The sequence below is a fragment of the Phasianus colchicus genome, chromosome 37, assembly GCF_987193195.1.
Source record: "Phasianus colchicus chromosome 37, bPhaCol1.hap1.1, whole genome shotgun sequence".
Classification (NCBI taxonomy): Eukaryota; Metazoa; Chordata; class Aves; order Galliformes; family Phasianidae; genus Phasianus; species Phasianus colchicus.
This window is the reverse complement of record NC_143472.1, coordinates 2764305-2787900: the sequence shown is the minus strand read 5'-3', so window position 1 is coordinate 2787900 and position 23596 is coordinate 2764305. Positions and strand designations below refer to the sequence as shown.

Below are 23596 nucleotides of genomic sequence, written 5' to 3'. Positions count from 1 at the left end.
GGGGGGGGTCTCAATATAAAGGGGGGGGTGCAGGTTTTATGGGGGGGGCTTTATTTTGGGGGGGTCTCAGGGATGTGGGGGGGCCTCGGTTTGATTGGGGGGGCAGATATTATGGGGGGGGTCTTAATTATGGGGGGGGGCTAATTGTGGGGGGGGGCAGTTAATTGGGGGGGGCTTATTAGAGGGGGGGGCTTCATTATGGGGGGGCTCAATGTGGAGGGGGGGGGTGCAGGTTTTTTGGGGGGGTTTCCAGTGTTATTATGGGGGGGGGGGTCTTTATTCTGGGGGGGTCTCTTAATTATGGGGGGGGTCTTCATTATGGGGGGGGGGTTAATTTGGGGGGGGTTTCTTAATTATGGGGGGGTCTTTGTGTGTGGGGGGGTCTCTTTGGGGGGGGTCATTGGGAGAAGTTCTTTGTGGGGGGGTCATTGTTTGGGGGGGGGGTCTTTATGGGGGGGGGCTCTTGTCTTTGTGGGGGGGTCCCTATGGGGGGGGCCACTATGGGGTGATGGGGGGGGGGTCTCTTTATTGTCATTGTGGGGGGGGTCACTGTGTGTGGGGGGGCACTGTTAGGGGGGGTCCCTAAGGGGGGGTCACTGCGAGAGGTTTTTTGGGGGGGGGGGTCCCTATGGGGGGGGTCCCTATAGGGGGGGTCAGTGGGAGAGGTTTTTTGTGGGGGGGGGTCACTATTGGGGGGGGGGTCTTTGTGGGGGGGGGTCTGGTGTCATTGTGGGGGGGGGGTCACTGCTGGGGGGTCTTTATTGGGGGGGGGCCCTAAGGGGGAGTCAGTGGGAGAGGTTTTTGGGGGGGGGCCGATGGGGGGGGGTTCTTTATGGGGGGGGGTCTCTTGTCATTGTGGGGGGGGGTCTTTATTCGGGGGGGGTCCCTATGGGGGGATCAGTGGGAGAGGTTTTTTTGGGGGGGGGGTCACTGCTGGGGGGGCTCTTAATGGGGGGGGGGGGTCTTTATGGGGGGAGTCCCTACGGAGGTGTCAGTGGGAGAGGTTTCTTTTTGGGGGGGGGGGTCATTATTGGGGGGGTCTTTGTGTTTGTGTGTGTGTGTGGGGGGGGTCTCCATGAATTGGGGGGGGGTCCTGACGTGTGCCCCCCCCCCCCAGCAGGCAATGCTTCCCAATGAGCGCCCGCCGTCGGCACGGCCCTAAGGCAGCAGAGGCGGCCGCCCCCCCCTGCCATCAAACGCCGCCGCCCCCCCCCAGAATTGAAGACATCGACCCCCACCCACCCCCCCCCCCTCCCCGCGTCGCCGCCCCCCCCCAACTGGAAGCAGAGCTGCCCCCCCCCACCCTCACCGCCGCCATGTCGTGTCGCGACAGAACCGCCGAGTTCCTCTCCGCCTGCAAGTCGCTGCAGGGAAGACAGGTGGGGGGGGGGCTTTTTTTTGGGGGGGGGGTCATTGGGGGGGCACTATGGGGAGGTCCCCATGGGGGGGTCTTTAAGGGGGGGTGATGGGGGGGGGGTTCTTTATTGTCATTGGGGGGGGGTGTCTTTGTGGGGGGGTCCCTGGGGGGGTCACTATGGGGGGGGGGTCTTTGTAGGGGGGGTCCCCATGAGGGGGTCTTTATGGGGGGGTGATGGGGGGGGGGTCTCTTAATTGTCATTGTGGGGGGGGGGTCACTATGGGGGGGTCACTATGGGGGGGGGTCTTTGTGGGGGGGTCCCCATGAGGGGGTCTTTAAGGGGGGGGTGGTGGGGGGGGGTCTCTTAATTGTCATTGTGGGGGTGGGTCACTATGGGGGGGGTCTTTATGGGGGGATGCCTGTAGGGGGGTGATGGGGGGGTGGGTTTCTTTATTGTTATTGTGGGGGGGGTCACTACAGGGGGGGTCTTTGTGGGGTGGGTCCCCATGGGGGGGGTCTTTATGGGGGTTGATGGGGGGGGGTCTCTTTATTGTCACTGTGTGGGGGGGTCTTTGTGGGGGGGTCCCCGGGGGGGGCGTTTTATGATGGGGGGGGGGGGGTCTTTGGAGGAGGTTTCTTATGGGGGGGGGTCATTATGGGGGTGTGGTGGGAAGGGTGACTGCAAGGGGGGGTTTAATGAGGGGGGGGTGGTTAATAGGAGGGGGGGGGGCTAAAATTTGTGCCCCCCCCCCCCCCAAATTTCCCAGAATGGGATTCAGAGCCACAGAGCCACGCGGCAGCGCAGCGAGTTCAGCCTCATGGCCAAGTGAGGGGGGGGCCGGGGGGAGGGGCTTTAATGTCGGGGGGGGGGCAGTTATTTTTTTGGGGGGGGGGGGGATCTGAGTTCCTTCCCCCCCCCTCCCCTCCCAGCTCACACTTTGTTCTGTATGGAGCTGGTTGGGGGGGGGGCACAGTGGGGTTTTTTGAGGGGGGGGGGCGGAAGTTGGGTTAAGGGGGGGGGGGCACTGTTTTTTTTTAGGGGGGGGGGCAGCATTGTGTTTGTGTGGGGGGGGGTCCTGGAAGGTTATTCTGCCGCACCCCCCCCCACAATTGTTTTGTCTGGAGGGGGGGTTTGGGGGGGGGGGGGCATCTGGGTTATTCTTTTTTTTATTGGGGGGGGGGCACAGGGTTTTTTTTTTGGGGGGGGGGGGTGATGAGTGGGTTGGGGGGGGCCCTATGGTGTTGTGTTTCTCCCCTCTTTTTCTCCCCCTTTATTTCATTCTTGGGGTTGGGGGGGGGGTCGAAACTTATTGTTGCTAATTATTAAGTGTTAATGAGTTATTAATTAAATTATATTAATGCCCCCCCCCAAAAAAAAAAACCCATGCAGACGCATTGGGAAGGATCTCAGCAACACCTTCGCCAAGCTGGAGAAGCTGACGATCTGTGAGTGTGGCCCCCCCCCAAAATAAATACCCCCCCCAACACACACACTGCTATGGGGCTGCCCCATAACTGTGCCCTTCCCCCCCCCCCCAAAAAAAATGCAACCCCCCCCTCAACCTCCCTCCTCCCCACTGCTGTGGGGCGGCCCTATAATTGTGCCCCCCCCCAAATTTCTATGGGGCTGCCCCACAACTGTGCCCCCCCCCCAATTAATCCCCCCCAATTAATCCCCCCCCAATTAATCCCCCCCCCCCAAAATTCATCCCCCCCCAATTCCTATGGAGCCACCCCATAACTGTGCCCCCCCCCCCCCCAATTCCTATGGGGCTGCCCCATAACTGTGCCCCCCCCCTATTAATCCCCCCCCCCCGAATTAATCCCCCCCCCCCAAATTCACCCCCCCCTAAGTTCCTATGGAGCCGCCCCACAACTGTGCCCCCCCCCCCCAAGTTAACCCCCCCAAACTGTGCCCCCCCCTCCCCAAATTCCTATGGGGCTGCCCCATAACTGTGCCCCCCCCCAAATTTAACCCCCCCCCCCCATAACTGTGCCCCCCCCCCAGTGGCCAAACGCAAATCCCTGTTTGACGACAAGGCGCTGGAGATCGAGGAGCTGACCTACATCATCAAACAGGTTTTGGGGGGGGGGGGGGGGGCACCTTTGTGGGTTTGTTTTTTTTTTTTGGGGGGGGGGAGCAGATTTGTGCCCCCCCCCCCCTTCTGCACGAAGGATTAAATTTGGGCCCCCCCCCCTTTTATTTTTTGGGTAGGACATCGGGGGGCTGAACCAGCAGATCGCCCGGCTGCAGGAGGTGGTGAAGGCGAGGGGGGGGCCGGCAGGGAGGCACCAGCAGAGCCATTCCAACAGCGTCGTGGTGTCCCTGCAGGTGAGGGGGGGGGGGGCAGGGGGGGGCAAACCAGAAATTGCCATTTTTTGGACCCCAAACGGCCGTTATTGAGCCCAAAAATGAGCCTGCGGGCCACGGAATGGCTGTTATTCGGAACAAAGTGGGCATTTTGTGCCCCAAAATTGCCTTTATTTGAGCCAAAATTGCCATTATTCGACCCAAAATTGCCTTTATTTGACTCAAATTGCCATTATTCGACCCAAAATTGCCATTATTGGACCCAAAATTGCTTTTATTTGACCTAAAATTGCCTTTATTTGACCCAAAATTGCCATTATTCGATCCAAATTTGCTTTTATTTGACCCAAAATTGCCTTTATTCGACCCAAAATTGCCTTTATTTGACCCAAAATTGCTATTATTCAACCCAAAATTCCCTTTATTTGACCCAAAATTGCCTTTATGTGAGCCCAAATTGCCTTTATTTGACCCAAAATTGGCATTATTCGACCCAAAATGGGCATTTTGTGCCCCAAAATTGCCATCATTCGACCCAAAACTGGCATTTTGTTCCCCAAAATTGCCATTATTCGACCCAAAATTGCCATTATTCGACCCAAAATGGGCATTTTGTGCCCCAAAATTGCCATTATTCGACCCAAAATTGGCATTTTGTGCCCGAAAATTGCCATTATTCGACCCAAAATTGCCATTATTCGACCCAAAATGGGCATTTTGTGCCCCAAAATTGCCATTATTTGACCCAAAATTGCCACTATTTGACCCCAAATGCTCAATTTGTGCCCCAAAATTGCCATTATTTACCCCAAAATTTGACCCAGCGTGCCCCAAAATCGCCATTTTTTGCCCCAAAAATCTCTCTCCCCCCCCCAGTCCAAACTGGCCTCCATGTCCAACGACTTCAAATCCGTGCTGGAGGTGCGAACCGAGGTGAGCGACCCCCCCCCCCCCAAAATTTGGGACCCCCCCCAAAAAATGGGACCCCCCCAAAATTTGGGACCCCCCCCCAAAAAATGGGATCACCCCAAATAATGGGACCCCCCCCAAAAAATTTGGGATCCTCCTCAAAGTAATGGGGACCCCTCCAAAAATTTGAGACCCCCCCCAAAAAAATGGGATCCCCCCCCAAAATTTGGGACCCTTCCCCAAAATTTGGGACGCCTCCTCCCCCAAAAGCTGGGAACACCCCCAAAAAATGGGACCCCACCCCCCAAAAATGGGACCCCCCCCAATGGTGGGACCCTCCCTGAAATTTGGGACCCCCCCCCCAAAAAATGGGGACCCCCTTCAAAATTTGAGACCCACCCCAACATTTGGGACCCCCCAAAAAAAAGTGGAGTCCCCCCCTCAAATATGGGGACCCCCCCTCGAATATGGGGACCCCCCCCCAAAGATGTCCCCCCCCCCAGAACCTGAAGCAGCAGCGGAGCCGCAGAGAGCAATTTTCCCGTGCCCCCCCCACCGCCCCACATCTGGGTGAGTGCCCCAAAATCGGCACTTGGGGGGGGAGATCTATGGGGCAGGGGGGGTTCTATGGGGTGAGGGTCTATGGGGTGGGGAGGGAATCTATGGGGCAGAGGGGATTTACGGGACGGGGGGGATCTGTGGGGCAGGGGGGGGATCCATGGGGTCTGGGGGGATCTATGGGGTGGGGAGGGAATCTATGGGGCAGAGGGCTTTTCTATGGGGCAGGGGAATCTATGGGGCAGGAGGAGATCTATGGGGTCTGGGGGTGGATCGGTGGGGCAGGAGGGGATTCTATGGGGTGAGGATCAGTGGGGTGGGGAAGGAATGTATGGGGCAGGGGGCTTTTCTATGGGGCAGGGGGGGTTCTATGGGGTCTGGGGATGGATCTATGGGGCAGGAGGGGATTCTATGGGGTGTGGGGGAAATGTATGGGGCAGAGGTCTTTTCTATGGGGCAGGAGGTGGATCTGTGGGGCAGGGGGGATCTGTGGGGCAGGAAGGGATCCATGGGGTCTGGGGGGATCTGTGGGGTGGGGAGGGATTCTATGGGGTAGAGGGCTTTTCTATGGGGCAGGGGGTGAATCTATGGGGCAGAGGGCTTTTCTATGGGGCAGGGGGGGCTCATCCTACCTGTGCCCCCCCCCGCCCCCAGGAGCCCCCGCCGTCCTTCAGGACCCCCCCCCCCAAAATCGCTCCTCCGACGCCGTGGCCATCGAGATGGACGCCCGCACCAGCCAACAGCTGCAGCTGCTGGACGAGCAGGTTGGGCCAATTAATGACCAATTAACCCCCCAATTAATTATGTTGGGGGGCAGTATTAATTAATTAACCCCCCCCCCCCCCCCCCACCCCCCAATTAGGATTCGTACATCCAGAGCCGTGCGGACGCCATGCAGAACATTGAGGCCACCATCGTGGAGCTGGGCTCCATCTTCCAGCAGCTGGCACACATGGTGAAGGAGCAGGAGGACACCATCCAGAGGTGACCTTTGACCCCTCCCGTGACCTTTGACCCCTCAATGACCTTTGGCCCCAATCTCTGACCTTTGACCCCTTCCCCCTGAGGTGCTGCCCCCCAAATTTCTGCTCCAAAGTTATTTCCCAAGTCTCCCGTGACCTTTGACCCCTTCTGTGACCTCTGACCCCGCCGTGACCCTTCGCCCTATGACCCTTGACCCCGTGACCCTTGGCTAAATGACCCTTGACCAATGGCCTTTGACCACATGACCCTTGACCTCACTGTGACCCTTAACCCCACCATGACCCTTAACCCCCTGGCCCTTGACCTCACCATGACCCTAGGCCTCCCCATGACCCTTGACCCCATGACCCTCCCCTTTCACCTTCATGACCCTTGACCCCATGACCCATGACCTCCCCATGACCCCTGACCCCACAACCCTTCACTTTCACTTTCACGATCCTTGACCCCACACCCCTTGCACCTCCATTCCCCCCCCCAACCCCCATTCAACCTCCGCCCCCCCATTGACCTCCGACCCCTCCTTGACCCCTGAACCCCCGTGACCTTTGACCCTCCCCCCCCCGCAGGATCGACGCCGGTGTGGACGAGGCTCAGCTGCAGGTGGAGGCGGCGCACACGGAGCTGCTGCGTTATTTCCGCGGGCTGAGCTCACAGCGCTGGCTGCTGCTCAAAGCCTTCCTCCTCCTCCTCCTCTTCTTCATCCTCTTCGTCGTCTTCCTTGCCTGACCCCCCCCCAAGCCCCCCTCCAATATTAACCTGCCCTCCCTCCTCAAATTTGGACCCCCCCCCCCCCCCAAAGGGTGAACCTCCCCGCTCCCCAAGATGGAACCCCCTCCTTTTTGGAGCTGCCCCCCCACCAAAGGATGCAGCCCCCCCAAGGGTGAACCGCCCCCGCCTTCCAAGATGGACGCCCCCCCCCTTTTGGAACTGGACCCCCCTTCATATCTGGACCACCCCCCCCCCAAAATAGATCCCCTCCCTTTTGGATCTGGACCCCCCCCCGAATCCAGATCCCCCCCCCAGGATGGATCCCTCCCATCAAATATGGACCCTCCCCAGGGTTGTGACCCCCCCCACCCCCAGATGAACCCCCCCCCCCCACTTTTGGATCCCCCCCCAGGATGGACCCCCCCACCCCCCTCAGATCTGACCCCCCCCAGGGTGACCCCCCCTCATTTTTGGATCTGGAGCCCCCCCCCCCCTCAAACGGACCCCCCCCCAGGGTGAAGCCCCCCCTTTTTGGAACTGTGCCCCCCCATGGGCTGTGCCCCCCCCCAATGCTCAACCCCCCCACCCCAAAGAACAAGGACTCCGTAGCCCTCAGCACTCTCGAATTTGGGGGGGGGGGGGCGGGGCGGCTCTGCACCCCCCCCCGCGATGGGTTTCGGTTTGGGGGGGGCGGGGGGGGGGAGGGGAGCAAATTAAAATCGTGGGACCTTTCCGTGTGCATCTCTTCGTTGCGGGGCTGGGATTCGAACCCGGATCCTCACGAGTGCGCGCCTCCGGGGCGCCAGGGGGCGCTGTGGGAGAGGGGGAAAAAAAAGAACCGGAAGCGACTTGCGCGCCACACCGGAAGTGCTTCTCTATCCGAACCGGAAGCAAAGCGCAGAAGGCCGGAAGTGACGCCTTCTGGAGCTGAGGGAAGAAGCGCCGCGATGGCGGAGGAAGGCAAAGGGGGGTACAGCGGTGAGCGACGGCGGGACGGCGTGGAGGGGGAGCCGCCCGAGGGGCTGCGGGACTCGGGGAGCGGGGGAAGGGCCGGGAGGGAGGGGCGGGGGGGGAGGAGGCCCCGCTGACGGCTCCGTTTCCCCGGGCAGAGCACGATGACCGCGTTGGGGGCAGAGGATTTTCGGGCCGCCGAAAGAAAGGCCGCGGGCCGTTCCGGGGGAAAATGTACAGCGAGATGAACAACCGCAATTCGCGGAACCGGGGGGGGCCCCCGAACGTCCGGCAGCGACCGGAGGAGGACGACGGGGACGTGGCCATGAGCGACGCCCACGATGCTCCGCGGGGCCGATAGTGAGAGGCGCTGGGCCTCCCCCCCTTCCCTTCCCTTCCCTTCCCTTCCCTTCCCTTCCCTTCCCTTCCCTTCCCTTCCCTTCCCTTCCCTTCCCTTCCCTTCCCTTCCCTTCCCTTCCCTTCCCTTCCCTTCCCTTCCCTTCCCTTCCCTTCCCTTCCCTTCCCTTCCCTTCCCTTCCCTTCTTCCCCTTCTTTTTACCTTCCCTTTTCTCATTCTCCCTTCCTTCCTCCCTGCCTCCCTCCCTCTTTTCCCTCCCTTCTTCCCCCTTTCCTTCTTTCCCTTTCCCCTTCCTTCCCCTTTCCCTTCCCCCCTTCATTCCTTCCTCTCTCCCTCTCTCTCTTTCTCCTTCTCTTCCCTTTCTTTTTTTCTATCTTCCCTTTTCTCACTCTCCCTTCCTTCCTCCATCCCTCTTTCCCTCCCTCCTTCCCCCTTTCCTTTTCCTTCCTTTCCTTTTCCCTTCCTTCCTCCCTCCCTCCCTTCCTCCTTTCTGCCCTCCCTCCCTCCCTCCTTCCCCCCTTCCTTCTTTCCCCCATCCCTTTCCCTTCCCCCTTTCCTTCCTTCCCCTTTTCCTTCCTTCCCTTTCCCTTTCCCTTCCCCTCTTCATTCCTTCCTCTCTCCCTTTCTCTGTCTCCCCTTCCCTTCTATCCCCTTCCCTTTCCCCTCCCTTCTTTCCATTTTTTTGGTCATCCTCCCCCCCTCCCCACCAATTTTGCCCCCTCCCCATCTGACCCCCCCCCTTCTTGCAGTTTGCCCTATGGGCCGAGGCCAACCCGTGCCCCCCACCTGACGGTGCGTCGCGACCTCCCCCCCTCAGAGCGGAGCGGCGGCGGCACACGCGACGGCGGCCGCAGGAATTGGTTCAAGATCACTGTGAGTGGGGCCACCATGGGACCTTTCAGGACCTTTCCAACCCATCCCAGTCCGTTCTGTGGGGCTGTGACCTTTAAGGACCTTTTCTACCCATCCCGACCCATTCTGTGGTCCTGTGACCTTTTAAGACCTTTTCAAGCCATCTTAATCTGTTCTGTGGTGCTGTGACCTTTCAGGACCCAACCATCCCAATCCATTCCAACCCATTCCAATCCATTCTGTGGTGCTGTGACCTTTCAGGACCTTTCCAACTCCTCCCAACCATTCTGTGTTTCTCTGACCTTTCAGGACCCTTCCAACCCAACAAACCCGCATCGTTTTATAGCCTTTCAGGACGTTTCCTGCCCCAAACAACCCGTTCTGTGTTTCTCTGATCTGTAAGGACCTGCCTAACCCCCCCCCCCCCCATTTTTATTCCCCTCCCCCAGATCCCTTATGGGAAGAAATACGACAAGGCCTGGCTGCTCAGCTCCATCCAGAACCTCTGCAGCGTGCCGTTCACGCCTGTCGAGGTGGGGTGGGTGGGAGGGGAATTATGGGGGGCGTGGGGGGGCTGAGGGGGGGGCTGGGGGGAAATCTATGGGGTGGGGGAGGGGTTTTGGAGGGTGTGGGGGGGAATCTGTGGGGCGGGGGGGTTGTGGGGGGGGGCTAAAGAGAATTTGTGGGGTGAATGAGGCAAGGGGGGGTTGTGGGGGGGGGCTGGGGGAAATTTGTGGGGTGGGGGGGGATTATGAGGGATGGGGGGAGAATCTATGGGGCAGGGGGGATGTGGGGGGGGTTGTGGGGGGGCTGGGGCAAATTTGTGGGGCGTGGGGGGGATTATGGGGGGTGGAGGGGGAATCTATGGGGTGGGGGGGCTGGGGAGAATTTGTGGAGTGTGGAAGGGAATCTGTGGGGTAGGGGGGGTGCTGGGGGGAAATCTATGGGGTGTGGGGGGGATTATGGGGGGTGGGGAGGAATTTATGGGGCAGGGGGATGGTGGGGGGGGGCTAAGGGGAATTTGTGGGGTGCGGGGGGCAGGGGGGGTCGTGGGGGAGGGCAGGGGGGGTTGTAGGGGGGCTGGGGGATAATCTATGAGGTGGGGGGGGGGATTATGAGGTGTGGGGGGGAATCTGTGGGGCGGGGGGGGGTTGTGGAGGGTGGGGGGGGTCAGCCCCACAGCTCTGTGTCCCCCCCCTCCCCCACAACAGTTCCACTACGACCACAACCGGGCCCAGTTCTACGTGGAGGACGCCAGCACCGCCAGCGCCCTGAAACAAGTGTCCCGAAAGATCACAGACAGGGATAACTACAAGGTGTGGGGGGGAAGGTCCTGGAAGGTCACAGGGGTGCGGGGTGGTAGAGTGGGGTGGGTTGGGAGGATCCTGGAAGGTCAAAGAGTGGGTTTGGTTGGGTTGGAACGGTCCTTAATTGTCTTACAATGAGTTTGGTTGGGTTGGAAGGGCCCTTGAAGGTCACAGAATGGGTTGGGTGGAGTGGGAAAGGTCCTGGAAGGTCACAGGGGTGTGGGGTAGTAGAGTGGGGTGCGTTGGGAAGGTCCTGGCAGGTCAAAGAGTGTGTTTGGTTGGGTTGGAAGAATCCGTTATGATCTTCAAATGAGTTTGGTTGGCTTGAAAGGGTCCTTGAAGGTCACAGAACGGATTGGATCAGGTTGGAAGGGTCCTTGAAGGTCACAGAGTGGGTTGAATAGAGTGGCCAAGGTCCTTGAAGATTATACAATGAGTTGGGTGGAGGTGAAAAAGTCCTTAAAGGTTGTAGAACGTGTTTGGTTGCGTTGGAAAGGTCCCGTAAGGTCATAGAGCCACGGAAAGGGTTGCGTTGGGTTGGAAAGGTCCTTGCAGGTCATAAAAAGCCCAGCGCAGGAACGAGCGCGGTTGCATTGGATGCTTTTTGAAGGTGGTGATCATCATCAACTCCTCAGCTCCACCTCAGTCCCTGCAGAACGAGCTGAAAGCCGAGGAAATCGAGCAACTGAAGGTGGGGGAAAGGCTTGGGGGTGGCGGGGGGGGGGGCTTCAGAGGGACCCCCCCTCCATCCCGTGCCTTTTTTGATCCCCCCTCCTCCCGTTTTTGGATCCTCCCCCCACTTTTTCCCGTTTTTGGACCTTCATGATGCAGGTCTGTATGAGTAAGAGGTACGACGGTTCGCAGCGGGCGTTGGATCTCAAGGGTCTTCGTGTCGACCCAGGTGGGCTGGGGTGGAAGGGTCCTGGAAGGTCATGGGGTGGGTTGGAAGGGTCCTGGAAGGTCGTGGGATGGGTTGGAAGAGTCTGGCAAGGTCATGGGGTGGGTTGGAAGGGTCCTGGAAGGTCGTGGGGTGGGTTGGAAGGGTCCTGGAAGGTCATGGGATGAGTTGGAAGGGTCATGAAGGGTCATGGGATGTGTTGGAAGTGTCCTGGAAGGTTGTGGGGTGGATTGGAAGGGTCCTGGAAGGTCGTGGGGTGGGTTGGAAGAGTCCTGGAAGGTCGTGGGGTGGGTTGGGTTGTGATGGAAGGGTCCTTGATGGTCATAACACATATGGAGTTGAATGGAAGGATCCTTGAAGCTCTTAGAACAGGTTGTGTTGTGTTGGAAAGGTCCTGGAAGGTCTGTAGAGCCCCAAAGTTAGTTCTAAGCTGTTGCTCCCCCCCCATCCCATCCCATCTCCCCCCTCCCCGTCCCATCCCGCAGATCTGGTGTCGCAGAACATCGACGCGGTGCTGAACCAACGCAGCTGCATGATGGCGGTGCTGCGCATCATCGAGGAGAACATCCCCGAGGTGAGGGGGGGGGACGACGGCCACGACATCACCCTTCTTCCCCTGCCCCCAACCCGGGGGTCCCGCTGACCTCCCCCATCTCCTCAGCTGCAGTCCCTCAACCTGAGCAGCAACAAGCTGTACCGCCTGGATGACCTGTCGGAGCTGGCACAGAAAGCGGCCGGCCTGAAGATCCTCGACCTATCGCGCAACGAGGTGAGAGCAGCGGCTCCACGGCTTCAGTGCTGGGGCTGGAAAAGGATTCGGAGGTCACCGAGTCCAACCTCAACACCTCACCGCCATGAAAACGTGGAAGTGAGGTTGGGGAAGTCCTCCAAGGTCACCAAATCTGACCCATCCCCACCATACAGCCATGGAGTTGAGGTTGGGGAAGTCTTCCAAGGTCACCAAATCTGACCCATCCCCACCATACAGCCATGGAGTTGAGGTTGGGGAAGTTCTCCAAGGTCACCAAATCTGACCCATCCCCACCATGCAGCCATGGAGTTGAGGTTGGGGAAGTTCTCCAAGGTCACCAAATCTGACCCATCCCCACCATGCAGCCATGGAGTTGAGGTTGGGGAAGTTCTCCAAGGTCACCAAATCCAACCCCAACATCTCACTGTCATGAAAATGTAGAATGAAGGTTGGGGAAGTTCTCCAAGGTCACCAGATCTGAGCCATCTCCCCTGTGGAATCATAGAGTTGAGATTGGGGTAGACCTCCAAGGTCACCAAATCCAACCTCAACCCATCCCCACTGTGGAACCATAGAGTTGAGATTGGGGTAGACCTCCAAGGTCACCAAATCCAACCTCGACTTCTCCCCACCTGGAAAGCATAGAATGAAGGTTGGGAAAGTCCTCCAAAATCACCAAATCTGACCCATCCCCACTATAGAACCATAGAGTTGAGCTTGGGAAGTCCTCCAAGATGACCAATTCCAACCCATCCTTGCTGTGGAACCATAGAGTTGAGATTGAGGAAGTCCTCCCAGGTCCCCAATTCCGACCCATCCCCACCATAGAACCATAGAGTTGAGATTGAGGAAGTCCTCCCAGGTCCCCAATTCCGACTCATCCCCACCATAGAACCATAGAGTTGAGCTTGGGAAGTCCTCCAACGTCCCCAATTCCAACCCATCCCCACCCACAAAATCACTGGGGCTCCAAAACCACCCCCCCCCCCCCCCAACCTGTAGCCTCACTGGGACCCCCAAAAAACCCTTTATCTTTTCCATGTGTGCGTGTGTCCCCCTTTCCCCCCCCCTTCCTCCCCAAAGCTGAAGTCGGAGCGCGAGCTGGACAAGGTGAAGGGGCTGAAGCTGGAGGAGCTGTGGTTGGACGGCAACCCGCTGTGCGACTCCTTCCGTGACCAGTCCTCCTACATCAGGTCAGTCTGAGCCTTGGGGCGGCCCCACGTGGGGGGGGGGGTTCCAGGAGGGGGGGGGGGGGCTCTATGGGGCCGCCCCCACCCCCTCCCCAAATTACCCCCTCCTCAAATCACCCCCTCCCCAAATTATAACCCCCTCCACCAACCCGTGCTCGGCTCTGGAGGAGGGCAGCAGCACCGTGGGACAAAGAGAAGCCCCCCCCTTACCCCCCCCTCACAACCTCCCCCCCCCTTAAAGCACATCCCACTGTGCCTTCTGCTCATGGACCCCCCCCCCAACTTTTTATTATTCCCCTCTTTCCCCCCCTTCAAGCCCTGCCCTCCCCCCGGTCGTGGTGTTGGACCAAGTTGAACCATCCTCATCCTCACTCTATGCGCTGCTGCTGGGTGGAGCCTTCCTCCTTTCCTCCCCCCCCACTTTCATCCTCACCCCCCCCCTCCTCATCCTCACCCCCCCCCTCTCATCCTCACCCCCCACTTTCGTCCTCACCCCCCCTTTCATTCTGACCCCCCCCTTCATCCTCACCCCCCCTCTTTTATCCTCATCCCCCCTCTTTTATCCTCACCCCCCCTTTTATCCTGACCACCCCCCCCCAAAAAAAAAAAAGGGCACACAACCTCTCATCTCCCCCCCCCAGCTCTGCCGTGCAGAGCCCTCCTACAGGACAGGGGGCGGCGGCGGCGGGGGGGGGGATTGAAGGGAAGGGGGGGGAGGCCTTGCTGCTGCGCCCCCCCCCAACCCCACGTTGATGACGAAGCTGTCGAGCTCCCCCCCCCCCGTTGGTGTGTGTCCCCCCCCCAAAATATTTGGCCCTCGACGATGGCTGGTTAGCCAGAGACGGGTAAGATTCCTCACGGGAGGAACAACCTAAGACAGGCACAGCCGTGCAGTGGCCAAACCCCCCCCCCCCACGATGGCTTTATTTTTTTGGGGGGGGGGGGGGGGCACCGGGGGGGTGAAGGGGTGGGGGGGCGGAGCGATTTTTGGAAGGGGAGGGGGCTGAGCGTGTGCCTGATGCCCCCCCCCTCCCCAAACAGCCACCCGGCTCCTTTTCCCTTCCCCCCCCCCCTTCTTTTTCTTTTTTTTTTGGGTGGGGGGGGAGGAACCCTGCCCCCCCAGATGGCGGTGGGAGCAACAGAGAGAAGAGGTTCTTCTGCCCGGGGGGGGAGGCTTTGCTTTGTGTGTCTGTGTGTCCCCCCCCCTCCTCGCTCTGTCCTTTCTCGCTCCAGTGGGGGGGGGTGACAACACCCCCCCCCCCCAGCTGTAAAAAAGCAGCATCCCCTCCCCCCCCCCCCAAAACCAATGGCCACACCACGACCAGCGGGACTCCCCCCCCCTTTTTCTTTCCCCCCTCCCTCCCCAACAAATGACAACCAGCAGGACCCCCCCCTTTTTTTTTCCCTCCCTTCCCCCCCCCCAATCCAAGAAGACACCCAGACAGCCCCCCCCCCCACTTTCATTTTTCTATCCCCCCCCCTCCAATCACTCCTCACTTCTCTCTGTGCGCCTGCGTTCAGGTGAGTGCAGCCAGGTAAGTGCTGCTATGGGGGGGGGAACTGGGGGGGGGGGAAGAAAAAAAAAGCCCTTCATGGGTTTGAAGGGGGGGGGGGGGGCACGACCTTCTTCTCCCCCCCCCACAAAAGGGAGGAGGACTTTTTTTGGGGGGGGGTGGATGTGATAAGAGAGAGGAGAGACCCCCTCCCCAAGCTTATGGGGGGGGTGCAGGGATTTGAATTGGGGGAGAGGGGAGAAAAAGGAAGGGGGGGGGGGTGGGCGCAGGGATTTGGGGGTGGGGGGGGGTGGGGGGTCCGGGGTGGGGGGGGGATCCATGCTTTTCTAACTGCCCCCCCTCTTCCCCCCCCCCCCGTTGCCCCCTCCCCACCCCACATTGGCAGCTCCGTCAGAGAGCGCTTCCCGAAGCTGCTGCGATTGGTGAGTAAACGGGGGGGGGGGGGATGAAAAATACGGGGGGGGGGGCATCCCATACGGTTTTATTTAAGGGGGGGGGGTTGCTGAACACGCACACTGCCCCCCCCCCCCCCAAAAAAAAAAATTCTCTCTATCCATAGGACGGCCATGAGCTGCCCCCCCCCATCGCCTTCGATGTCGAGGCTCCCGTCACGCTGCCGCCCTGCAAGGTTGGGAGGGGGGGGTTGTTTTTTTTTTGGGGGGGGGGGGTCCAGGAATGGAGGACGTTGCTGACCCCCCCCCTTCCCCCCCCAAATGAAAAAAAACAAATCCAGTCTCCATTTTAAACCCCCCCCCCCCCAGGGCAGCTACTTTGGTTCCGACGACCTGAAGGTGTTGGTGCTGCGCTTCTTACAGCAGTGAGTGCACGGGGAGTTTGATTTGGGGGGGGCTCAAGGGGAGGGCGGGGGGGGGCTCGCTTTGGTGACCCCCCCCCCCTTCAAATTTAACACCCCCCCCCCCCGTTGGCAGGTATTATTCCATTTACGACTCCAGTGACCGGCAGGGTTTGTTGGATGCGTATCACGACGGCGCCTGCTGCTCCCTCAGCATCCCTTTCGGCCCCCAAAACCCCCCCAGGTAAACCCCCCCCCCTCAAAGTCTGCCCCCCCCCCCCCCACACAACCTGTGCCCCCCCCCCCAATGTGTCCCCCCCCCAAGAGTTTGTCCCCCCCCCCAAAAAAAAACCCATATGTGACCACCCCCCAACCCACCCACGTGTGCCCCCTTCATTTCTGTCCCCCCACAAGGTCCTCCCCCCCCCCCATTTGTTCCCCCCCCAATGTGTGCCCCCCCCTCACAACCTGTGCCCTCCCCATCTGTGTCCCCCCCCCAGTGTGTGCCCCCCCAAAGGTTTGTCCCCCCCCCAAAAAAAACCCCATATGTGACCCCCCCAACCCACCCACATGTGCCCCCTCCATCTCTCCCCCCCCCCAGTATGTGACCCCCCCCAGCCCCCCAAATTTGGTGTCCCCCCCCCAATATGTGCCCCCCCCAGGTGTGACCCCCCCATTTCCCCCCCCATAGGAACACACTGAACGAATACTTCAAGGACAGCCGCAACGTCAAGAAGCTCAAAGACCCCAGTAAGTGCCTGCCCCCCCCCCCCCCCCCCTGGGCCAGTGGTGGCCAATGGTGGCCAGTAGTAGCCAATGGTGGCCAATGGTTGCAAATGGTGGCAGTGGGGGCCAATGGTGGCCAATGGTAACCAGTGGTGGCAAAGAGTAGCCAAAGGAGTCCAAAAGTGGCCAATGGTCGCAAATGGTGGCCAGTGGTAGCCAGTGATTGCCAATGGTGGCCACTGGTGGCTAGTGGTAACCAAGGTGGTCAATAGTAACCAATGGTAGCCAATAGTAGCCAGTGGTGGCCAATAGTAGCCAATGGTGGCCATAGGTGGCCTGTAGTGGGCAGTGGTGGCCAATGGTAGTCAGTAGTAGCCAATAGTGGCCAATGGTAGCCAATAGTGGCCAATGGTGGCTATTGGTGGCCAGTAGTAGTCAATGGTAGCCAGTAGTAGTTAATGGTGACCAATAGTAGCCAATGGTGATCAATAGTGGCTAGTGGTGGCCAGTGGTAGCAAATGGTGGCCAATAGTGGCCAGTGGTAGCCAGTGGTGGCCAATGGTGACCATTGGTGGCCAGTGGTAGCCAGTAGTAGTCAATGGTGGCCAATAGTGATCAACGGTGGCCACGAGACGTTCCCTAGCAGCCCAACGCCAGGCTCACAGCCCAGTAGCCACCCGTGCCACCCCAGTAGCCCAAATCCCCCCCCCCCCCCAGCCATGCGATTCAAGCTGCTGAAGCACACCAGGCTGAACGTGGTGGCCTTCCTGAACGAGCTGCCCCGCACCCAGCACGACGTCAGCTCCTTCGTGGTGGACGTCTGCGCACAGACCGTGAGGGGGGGGCACGAGGGGGGGGCTTTTGGGGGGGGGGCTGGTGGGGGTGGGGGGGGCTGGGGGGGGTTGGGGTAAGAGGGGTTTGGGGGGGGGTATTGGGGTGGGGAGGTTATTGGGGTAAGGGGAGTGGGGGGGGGTTAATGGGGTGGGGGATTGTTGGGGTGGGGGGGCTGAGGGGGGTTGGGGTAAGAGGGGTTTGAGGGGATTATTGGGGTGGGGGGGTTATTGGGGTAAGGGGAGTGGGGGGGGTTAATGGGGTGGGGGATTTGGGGTGGGGGGGTTGTTGGGGTGGGGGGGCTGAGGGGAGGTTGGGGTAAGAGGGGTTTGGGGGGGTTATTGGGGTGGGGGGTTTGGGGTGGGGGGGTTGTTGGGGTGTGGGGGCTGAGGGGGGGTTGGAGTAAGAGGGGTTTGGGGGGGTTATTGGGGTGGGGGGATGGTTGGGGTGGGGGGGCTGAGGGGGGTTGGGGTAAGAGGGGTTTGGGGGGGTTATTGGGGTGGGGGGGTTTGGGGTGGGGGGGTTGTTGGGGTGGGTGGGCTGAGGGGGGGTTGGGGTAAGGGGTTTGGGGGGGTTATTGGGGTGAGGGGGTTATTGGGGTAAGGGGTATGGGGGGGAGGTTGTGGGGGTGGGGGGGATTGGGGTGAGGGGTTTAGAGTGGGGGGGGTTATTGGGGTGGGGGGTTTAGGGTGGGAGGGTATTGGGGTGGGGAGGGGGTGGGGGGGTTTGGGGTAAGAGGGGTTTAGAGTGGGGGGGTTATTGAGGTGGGGGGTCTTGGGGTGGGATTTGGTTTGGGGTGAGAGGGCTCCTTTTTTTGGGGGGAGGGGGGCTGGGATGACCGTGCTGCTCTGCGCCCCCCTCCCAGAACACGCTGCTGTGCTTCGCCGTCCACGGCATCTTCAAGGAAGGTGAGGCAGACGGGTGCTGTTATCTTCCAGGACCTTTCCAACTCAACCCAAACCTTTGCTGTGCCCTTCCAAGACCCTCCCAAGCCCCCCCCCCCCTCTCTTTGCCCTTCCAGAATCCCCCAGCCCCCTCTTTACCCTTCCAAGACCCTCCCAACCCCTCCCAACCTCCTCTTTGACCTCTCTACCCCTCCCAACCCCCTTTCCACCCTTCCAGGATCCTCTTAACCCTCTCTTTATCCTTCCAGGACTCTCTGAGCCCTTCTTTATCCTTCCTGGACCCTCCCAACCCCCCCCCCAATCCCCTCTTTACCCTTCCAAGACCCCCCCAACCCCCTCTTTTCCCTTCCAGGGCCCCCCCAACCCCCTCTTTGCCCTCCCAACCCTCCCCCAACCCCCTTTTTACCCTTCCAGGCCCCCCCCAACCCCCTCTTTGCCCTTCCAGGACCTTCCCATCCCACCAATCTCTCTCTATCCCCGCAGTCGACGGCAAATCCCGCGACTCGGTGCGCGCCTTCACCCGCATGTTCATCGCCGTGCCAGCCGGCAACACCGGGTAACAAAGCAACCCCCCCTTCCAGAACCCCTTACAACTCCCTCTTAATTACCCCCCGCTCATTAACACCCTCGTTAGGCTGTGCATCGTTAACGACGAGCTCTTCGTCCGCAACGCCACGGCCGAGGAGCTGCGCCGCGCCTTCGTCATGCCGGCGCCCACGCCGTCGTCCAGCCCTGTGCCCACGCTGGCAGCCGAGCAGCAGGAGATGCTGGCAGCCTTCGCCATGCAGTCCGGGATGAACCTCGAGTGGTCCCAGAAGTGAGCCGCCTCCTCCCAGTAGCTCCCAGTAGCTCCCAGTAGCTCCCAGTTACCAACCAGTTACCTGCCGGTAGCTTCCAGTTACATCCACGTAGCTCCCAGCACCTCCCAGTAACCTCCATGCTTCCCAGTAACCCCCAGTAGCTCCCAGTACCTCCTAATTGCTTCCCAGTTACCTCCCAGTAGCTCCCAGTAGCTCCCAGTTACCTCCTGGTAGCTCCCAGTTACACCCATGAAGCTCCCGGCACCTCCCAGTCACCCCCAGTTGTCCCCCAGTTGCCTCCCAGTAGCCCCCAGTGCCTCCCAGTAACCCCCAAACCCCCACCAGTTCCTCCCAGTAACTCCCAGTACCCCCCCACAGGTGCCTGCAGGACAACGACTGGGATTACGGCCGGGCCGGGCAGGTCTTCACCCAGCTCAAGGTGGGGACCCCCCCCAAATTGGGACCCCCCCCCAAACTGGGAGACCCCCCCTCCAAACTGGGAACCCCTCCTCAAACTGGGAAACCCCCTCCAAACTGGGACCCCTTCCCCCCCAAACTGGTGGACCCCCCCTAAAACTGGGAGACTTTCTCCAAATTGGGCCCCCTCCCCAGTTGGTGGACCCCCCCCCCAAACTGGGAGACACCCCCTTCCAAACTGGGACCCCCTCCCAAACTGGGAACCCCCTCCCCCAAATTGGGACCCCCCCCCCAAAACTGGGACCCCCTCCCGAATTGGTAAACCCCCCCCCAAACTGGGAGACCCTCTCCAAACTGGGACCCCCCCCCCGAATTGGTGGACCCCCCCCCCCCCAACTGGGAAACCCTGCCCCCATGATGGACCCTCCCCTCAAACTGGGAGACCTGCCCCCAAACTGGTGGACACCCCCAAACTGGGACTCCCCCCCCCCACCACCACGACCAAACTGTGGGACCCCCCCCTCGCCCCCCCCCCCAAATTGGGACCCCTCCCAACCCCCCCCTGTGTTGTTTCCCCGCAGCTGGAAGGCAAAATCCCAGAAGTGGCGTTCCTCAAATGAGTGGGGGGGGGTCTCCTGCCCCCCCCCTCCTTCTTTCCGCCCCGGTTGCAGCGTTTTATCGACCCCCCCACACACACACCCGAGACGACCCCCCCCCTCACCCCCCCCCCCGGTTCACCTCTTTTCTGTTTTGTAAATAATTAAAACTGGTTTCGAGTCTGCGGGTGCGCTGCGCCTTTAAGAGGGGAGCGGAAGAAGACAAGGGGGCACGCCGGAAGTGAGAGGGCAAAGGTGTGGCGGAAGTGGGGGGGCAGAGTGAGGATGGAGGTGTGTGGAAAGGTGTGGCGGAAGTGGCTGTCGCGGCGGAAGTGAGTGCGGTGTTACACCGGAAGTGAGTGCAGAGCGGCAAAGGGAGGGAGGGGGGAGATGTGGCGGAAGGGTTCGAGTTCCACCGGAGGTGAACGTGGAGTCGTACGGGATGTGAGCGCAGGGCTGAGGCAGGAAGGGGCCTGAAGGCTGCACCGGAAGTGAGCGGCGAGCTGAAGCGGAAGTGGCTAAAGAGATGCGCCGGAAGTGGCCTGAATTTGAGCTCGAAGAGTACAGCTCCGCACCGGAAGTTATTGTGAAACTGCGCCGGAAGTGACCTCAACCCATGCCGGAAGTGCATCTTTCCCGTCGCCATGGCGGCGGCGGCGGCGCGGTTGCGGGCGGCCCAAGCTCTGGACGCCGCGGTGCCGCGGGACGTCGTGCTGTTCCGGCACGAGCGGGGTCCGTTCTTCCGCCTGGCGGGGCTTTTCTGTGCCGGCCAAGGCGTCTTTTGGGCAGCCCTCGCCCACTCCGCCTTCACGGGGCTCCGCCCGCCGCCCCCCGGCGTTGGGCCCGACGATCCGCTGAGGCCCCGGGACAACAAATGGCGGTGGGCCTTCAGCGCCGCCTGCGCCACGCTGGGTACGTTTGTGTGGGGGGAGGGGCGGGGAGGCCGGGGCTCAATGGGGCGGGGGTCGGCCGAGGTCCCACCGCTGACCTTTCTGCCCCCCCGCTCGCCCCCCCCTTTGCCCTCTGTCCCTTTTTGCCGTCTCTCCCCGCCCCTTCTTTCTCTCCCTTCCCCTCCTCTCCCCTCTCTCTTCCCGTTGTCTGCCCCACATCTCCCCTCCCCTCCCCCTTTTCACCCCATCTTCCCTTTCCCCCCCCTCCTCTGCCCCACATCTGTTCCCCTCTTGCCCCCTTTACCCCCTTTCCCTCCATCTCCCCCCTCTCTCCCCCCCCTTACCCCCCTCTGCCCCACATCTCTCCCCCCCCGGTTCCCTTTACCCCCTTTCCCCCCCCGTCTCCCCCCTCTCTCCTCCCCTTTCCCCCCGGCTCTCTTTACCCCCTCACCTCCCCCTCCCCCAAATTTAGGCTCTCTCATCGTGGCAGCCGGCTGCTTCATCCCCCTCCGCTCGGTGCGCCGGCTGACCCTTCACCGCGGCGGTTCCACCGTCACCATTTGCACTCACGGCCCCATGGGTTTGGGTCGGGGCCGTTCCCTCACCGTCCCCCTCCGCCACCTGTCGTGCCGTTCTCACCGCTCCGACGTCCGCGCCTCCATCCCCCTCAAGGTGAAGGGCAGGGTTGCTTTCTTCCTCCTGGATGCTCGGGGGCAGCTCGACAACCCGCGCCTCTTCGATGTCACTGTCGGCGCTTACCGCAAGCTGTAGGGGCTGCCGCCTGACAGCGGGGGGGTGTTGGCACCCCCGAGGTGTTGGCACCCCCAAATGTCACCTCTGTGGTGTTGGCACCCCCAGATGTCACCTCTTGAGATTCGGTTGCCTTCTAAGAATGGTTACAGTGCGACGTGTGGTTGTCATTTCCTGAGCTGTTGGCACCCGTCGAGGTGTTGGCACCCCCAAATGTCACCTCCAGAGGTGTTGGTGCCCCCCAAATGTCACCTCTTGAGGTTCTGGTGCCTTCTAAGAATGGTTGCAGTGTCATTTCCTGAGCTGTTGTCACCCCTTGAGGTGTCGGCACCCCCAAATGTCACCTCCTGGGGGAATCTGTGGGGCTGGGGGGTGTTCTATGGGGGAATCTATGGGGCTGGGGATATCCTATGGGGAATTCGTGGGGCTGGAGGGGTCCTATGGGTGGATCTATGGGGCTGGAAGGGTTCTATGGGGGAATATATGGGATTATGGGGATTCTATGGGGAATCTGTGGGTCTGGGGGGGGTCCTATGGATGGATCTATGGGGCTGGGGGGGTTCTTATGGGGCGGGAGATGTCCAATGCGGAATCTATGGGGTTGGAGGGGTTCTATGGGTAAATCTATGGGGCTGGGAATGTCCTATGCGTGGAGTGGGGCGCGGGGAGCCCTGCGGGATTCAGTGCTCGCAGAACTACAATTCCCATCGCTCCCCGCGGTGCGGAAGTGACAGACCGCTTAACTTCCGGTTAGATCGGCGCGATACTTCCGGCGCGCTGAGCGTCGCTTTTTTTTTTGTTTGTTCCGGCGCGTAGCTTACGTCACTTCCGGCGTGGCGCCAACCAAGATGGCGACGCGCATCCGGGTTGCAGCGATCCCGGAGGAGAACCGTGCGGTTCGGGCGCAGCTCCTGCCGTGCTCCGTTCGCTATAACGGCCCTGCGCCCGTCCGCGCGTTCCTCAGGGCCCGGCCCGGCCCCGGCGGCGGTGAGGATTGAGGGCGGGGGGGAGGGGGTCGCTATGGGGCCTTTGGGGGTCTGTGGGGCGCCCCTGTGGGGGTATGGAGGGGAGCTGTGGGGCCGGCGGGGGTCTGTGGGGTCCTTGTGGGGCTTTGGGGGGTGCAGGGGGGGCTGGGAGCTCCTATGGGGTCTTTCTGGGGGGATGGGGGGGGATGGGATGGGGCTTCTTGGTGGGCGAGGGGGGGTGCCCGGGGGGTCGCTGTGGGGACTTTGGAGGGGCGGTGGGGGGCGGTTGGGGGATGGGGGGCTCTGTATGGGAGGGATATGGAGGGTTCCTGTGGGGTTTTTTTTTTGGGGGGGGGGGCGTTTGGGGGTCGCTCTGGGATGGAGGGGGGGGGTTAAGGGTTTCTGTGGGGGGCAGCTGTGGGGTCTGATTCTGCCCCCCCCCCCACCTGGCAGAGCTGTGGGCTTCGTTCCGTGGGCGGCGGCTGGGGGGCAGAGAGAGACCCCTCCCCCACGGGTACCGGGGGGGCATCCTGCACTGCAGCCCCCCCAGAAGCACAGACGGGGACCTTCAGGTAACGCCGCCCCATTCCTGCCCCATAACCACTCACATCTGGCTGTGTTTCCCCCCCCCCAAACCCCCCGCCCCAAATTGACCCACACTTCTGCCCCGTTGTGGCCGCACACGGTTTTTTGTGGACCCCCCCCCAGGAGGTGACGATGACGGCGACGTTTGGGGCCATCACAGAGTGGGAGGCTGACAGCGTCCCCCCCCCCCCAGGGGGGGTTGGCACACGCACTGCAGTGGGGGCCGCTGGCACAGGCGGTACGTTGGGGGGGGGCACATGGGACCCCTAAATAAGGGGAGGGGGGGGTTGATATGGAGGGGTTACGTGGGACCCCAAAAAGGACAGGAGAGGGGTGGTGACAAATGAGACCCCAAAATGTGGGGGGGGATTGATATGTGGGGGGTTACGTGGGACCCCAAAATGGAGGGGAGGGGGGTGGTGACAAATGAGACCCCAAAATGAGGGGGGCAGGTGGGGGCTCGGGGTGGGGTGGGGGGGCAGTGTTATGGGAGGTGTAAAAATGGGACCCCAAAATTGTGGGGGTCCATATAGGATCTCTGGGGTGCAAGGAAGGGGGGGGGGAGATGAAGGTTTATTTGGGGAGGGGGCTTTGGGGTCTCTAAGACTGGGAACCTTCCCCCCCCCCCCCCCCCCCCCACAGATCCATTGCCCGGTCCCAGATGACAGCGAGGAGGAGGCGGAGCCA

General features: G+C 61.0%; 3 protein-coding genes across 3 annotated transcripts; all 3 read left to right on the top strand.

The window, feature by feature from the left end:
- The first annotated feature begins 1277 nt into the window (after nucleotides 1-1277).
- STX5 (syntaxin 5) lies at nucleotides 1278-7082 on the top strand. The gene is made up of 10 exons (XM_090129701.1): nucleotides 1278-1379; nucleotides 2125-2183; nucleotides 2748-2803; nucleotides 3366-3436; nucleotides 3573-3689; nucleotides 4545-4601; nucleotides 5081-5147; nucleotides 5790-5899; nucleotides 5998-6119; nucleotides 6689-7082. The coding sequence occupies exons 1-10, from the start codon at nucleotides 1317-1319 to the stop codon at nucleotides 6846-6848; spliced, it is 882 nt and encodes a 293-aa protein (XP_089985827.1). The 5' UTR covers nucleotides 1278-1316; the 3' UTR covers nucleotides 6849-7082.
- A 488-nt stretch (nucleotides 7083-7570) lies between these two features.
- Nucleotides 7571-19850, top strand: NXF1 (nuclear RNA export factor 1). The gene is made up of 21 exons (XM_090129790.1): nucleotides 7571-7808; nucleotides 7940-8141; nucleotides 8889-9012; nucleotides 9441-9524; nucleotides 10203-10307; nucleotides 10909-10989; nucleotides 11130-11199; nucleotides 11682-11770; nucleotides 11858-11965; nucleotides 13031-13140; nucleotides 15037-15073; nucleotides 15211-15279; nucleotides 15413-15468; nucleotides 15581-15688; nucleotides 16136-16194; nucleotides 16888-17003; nucleotides 17867-17909; nucleotides 18390-18462; nucleotides 18541-18723; nucleotides 19085-19145; nucleotides 19705-19850. The coding sequence occupies exons 1-21, from the start codon at nucleotides 7778-7780 to the stop codon at nucleotides 19741-19743; spliced, it is 1848 nt and encodes a 615-aa protein (XP_089985916.1). The 5' UTR covers nucleotides 7571-7777; the 3' UTR covers nucleotides 19744-19850.
- Nucleotides 19851-20187: 337 nt separating this feature from the next.
- On the top strand, nucleotides 20188-21516 carry TMEM223 (transmembrane protein 223). The gene is made up of 2 exons (XM_090129799.1): nucleotides 20188-20631; nucleotides 21082-21516. The coding sequence occupies exons 1-2, from the start codon at nucleotides 20364-20366 to the stop codon at nucleotides 21378-21380; spliced, it is 567 nt and encodes a 188-aa protein (XP_089985925.1). The 5' UTR covers nucleotides 20188-20363; the 3' UTR covers nucleotides 21381-21516.
- Nucleotides 21517-23596: the final 2080 nt, after the last annotated feature.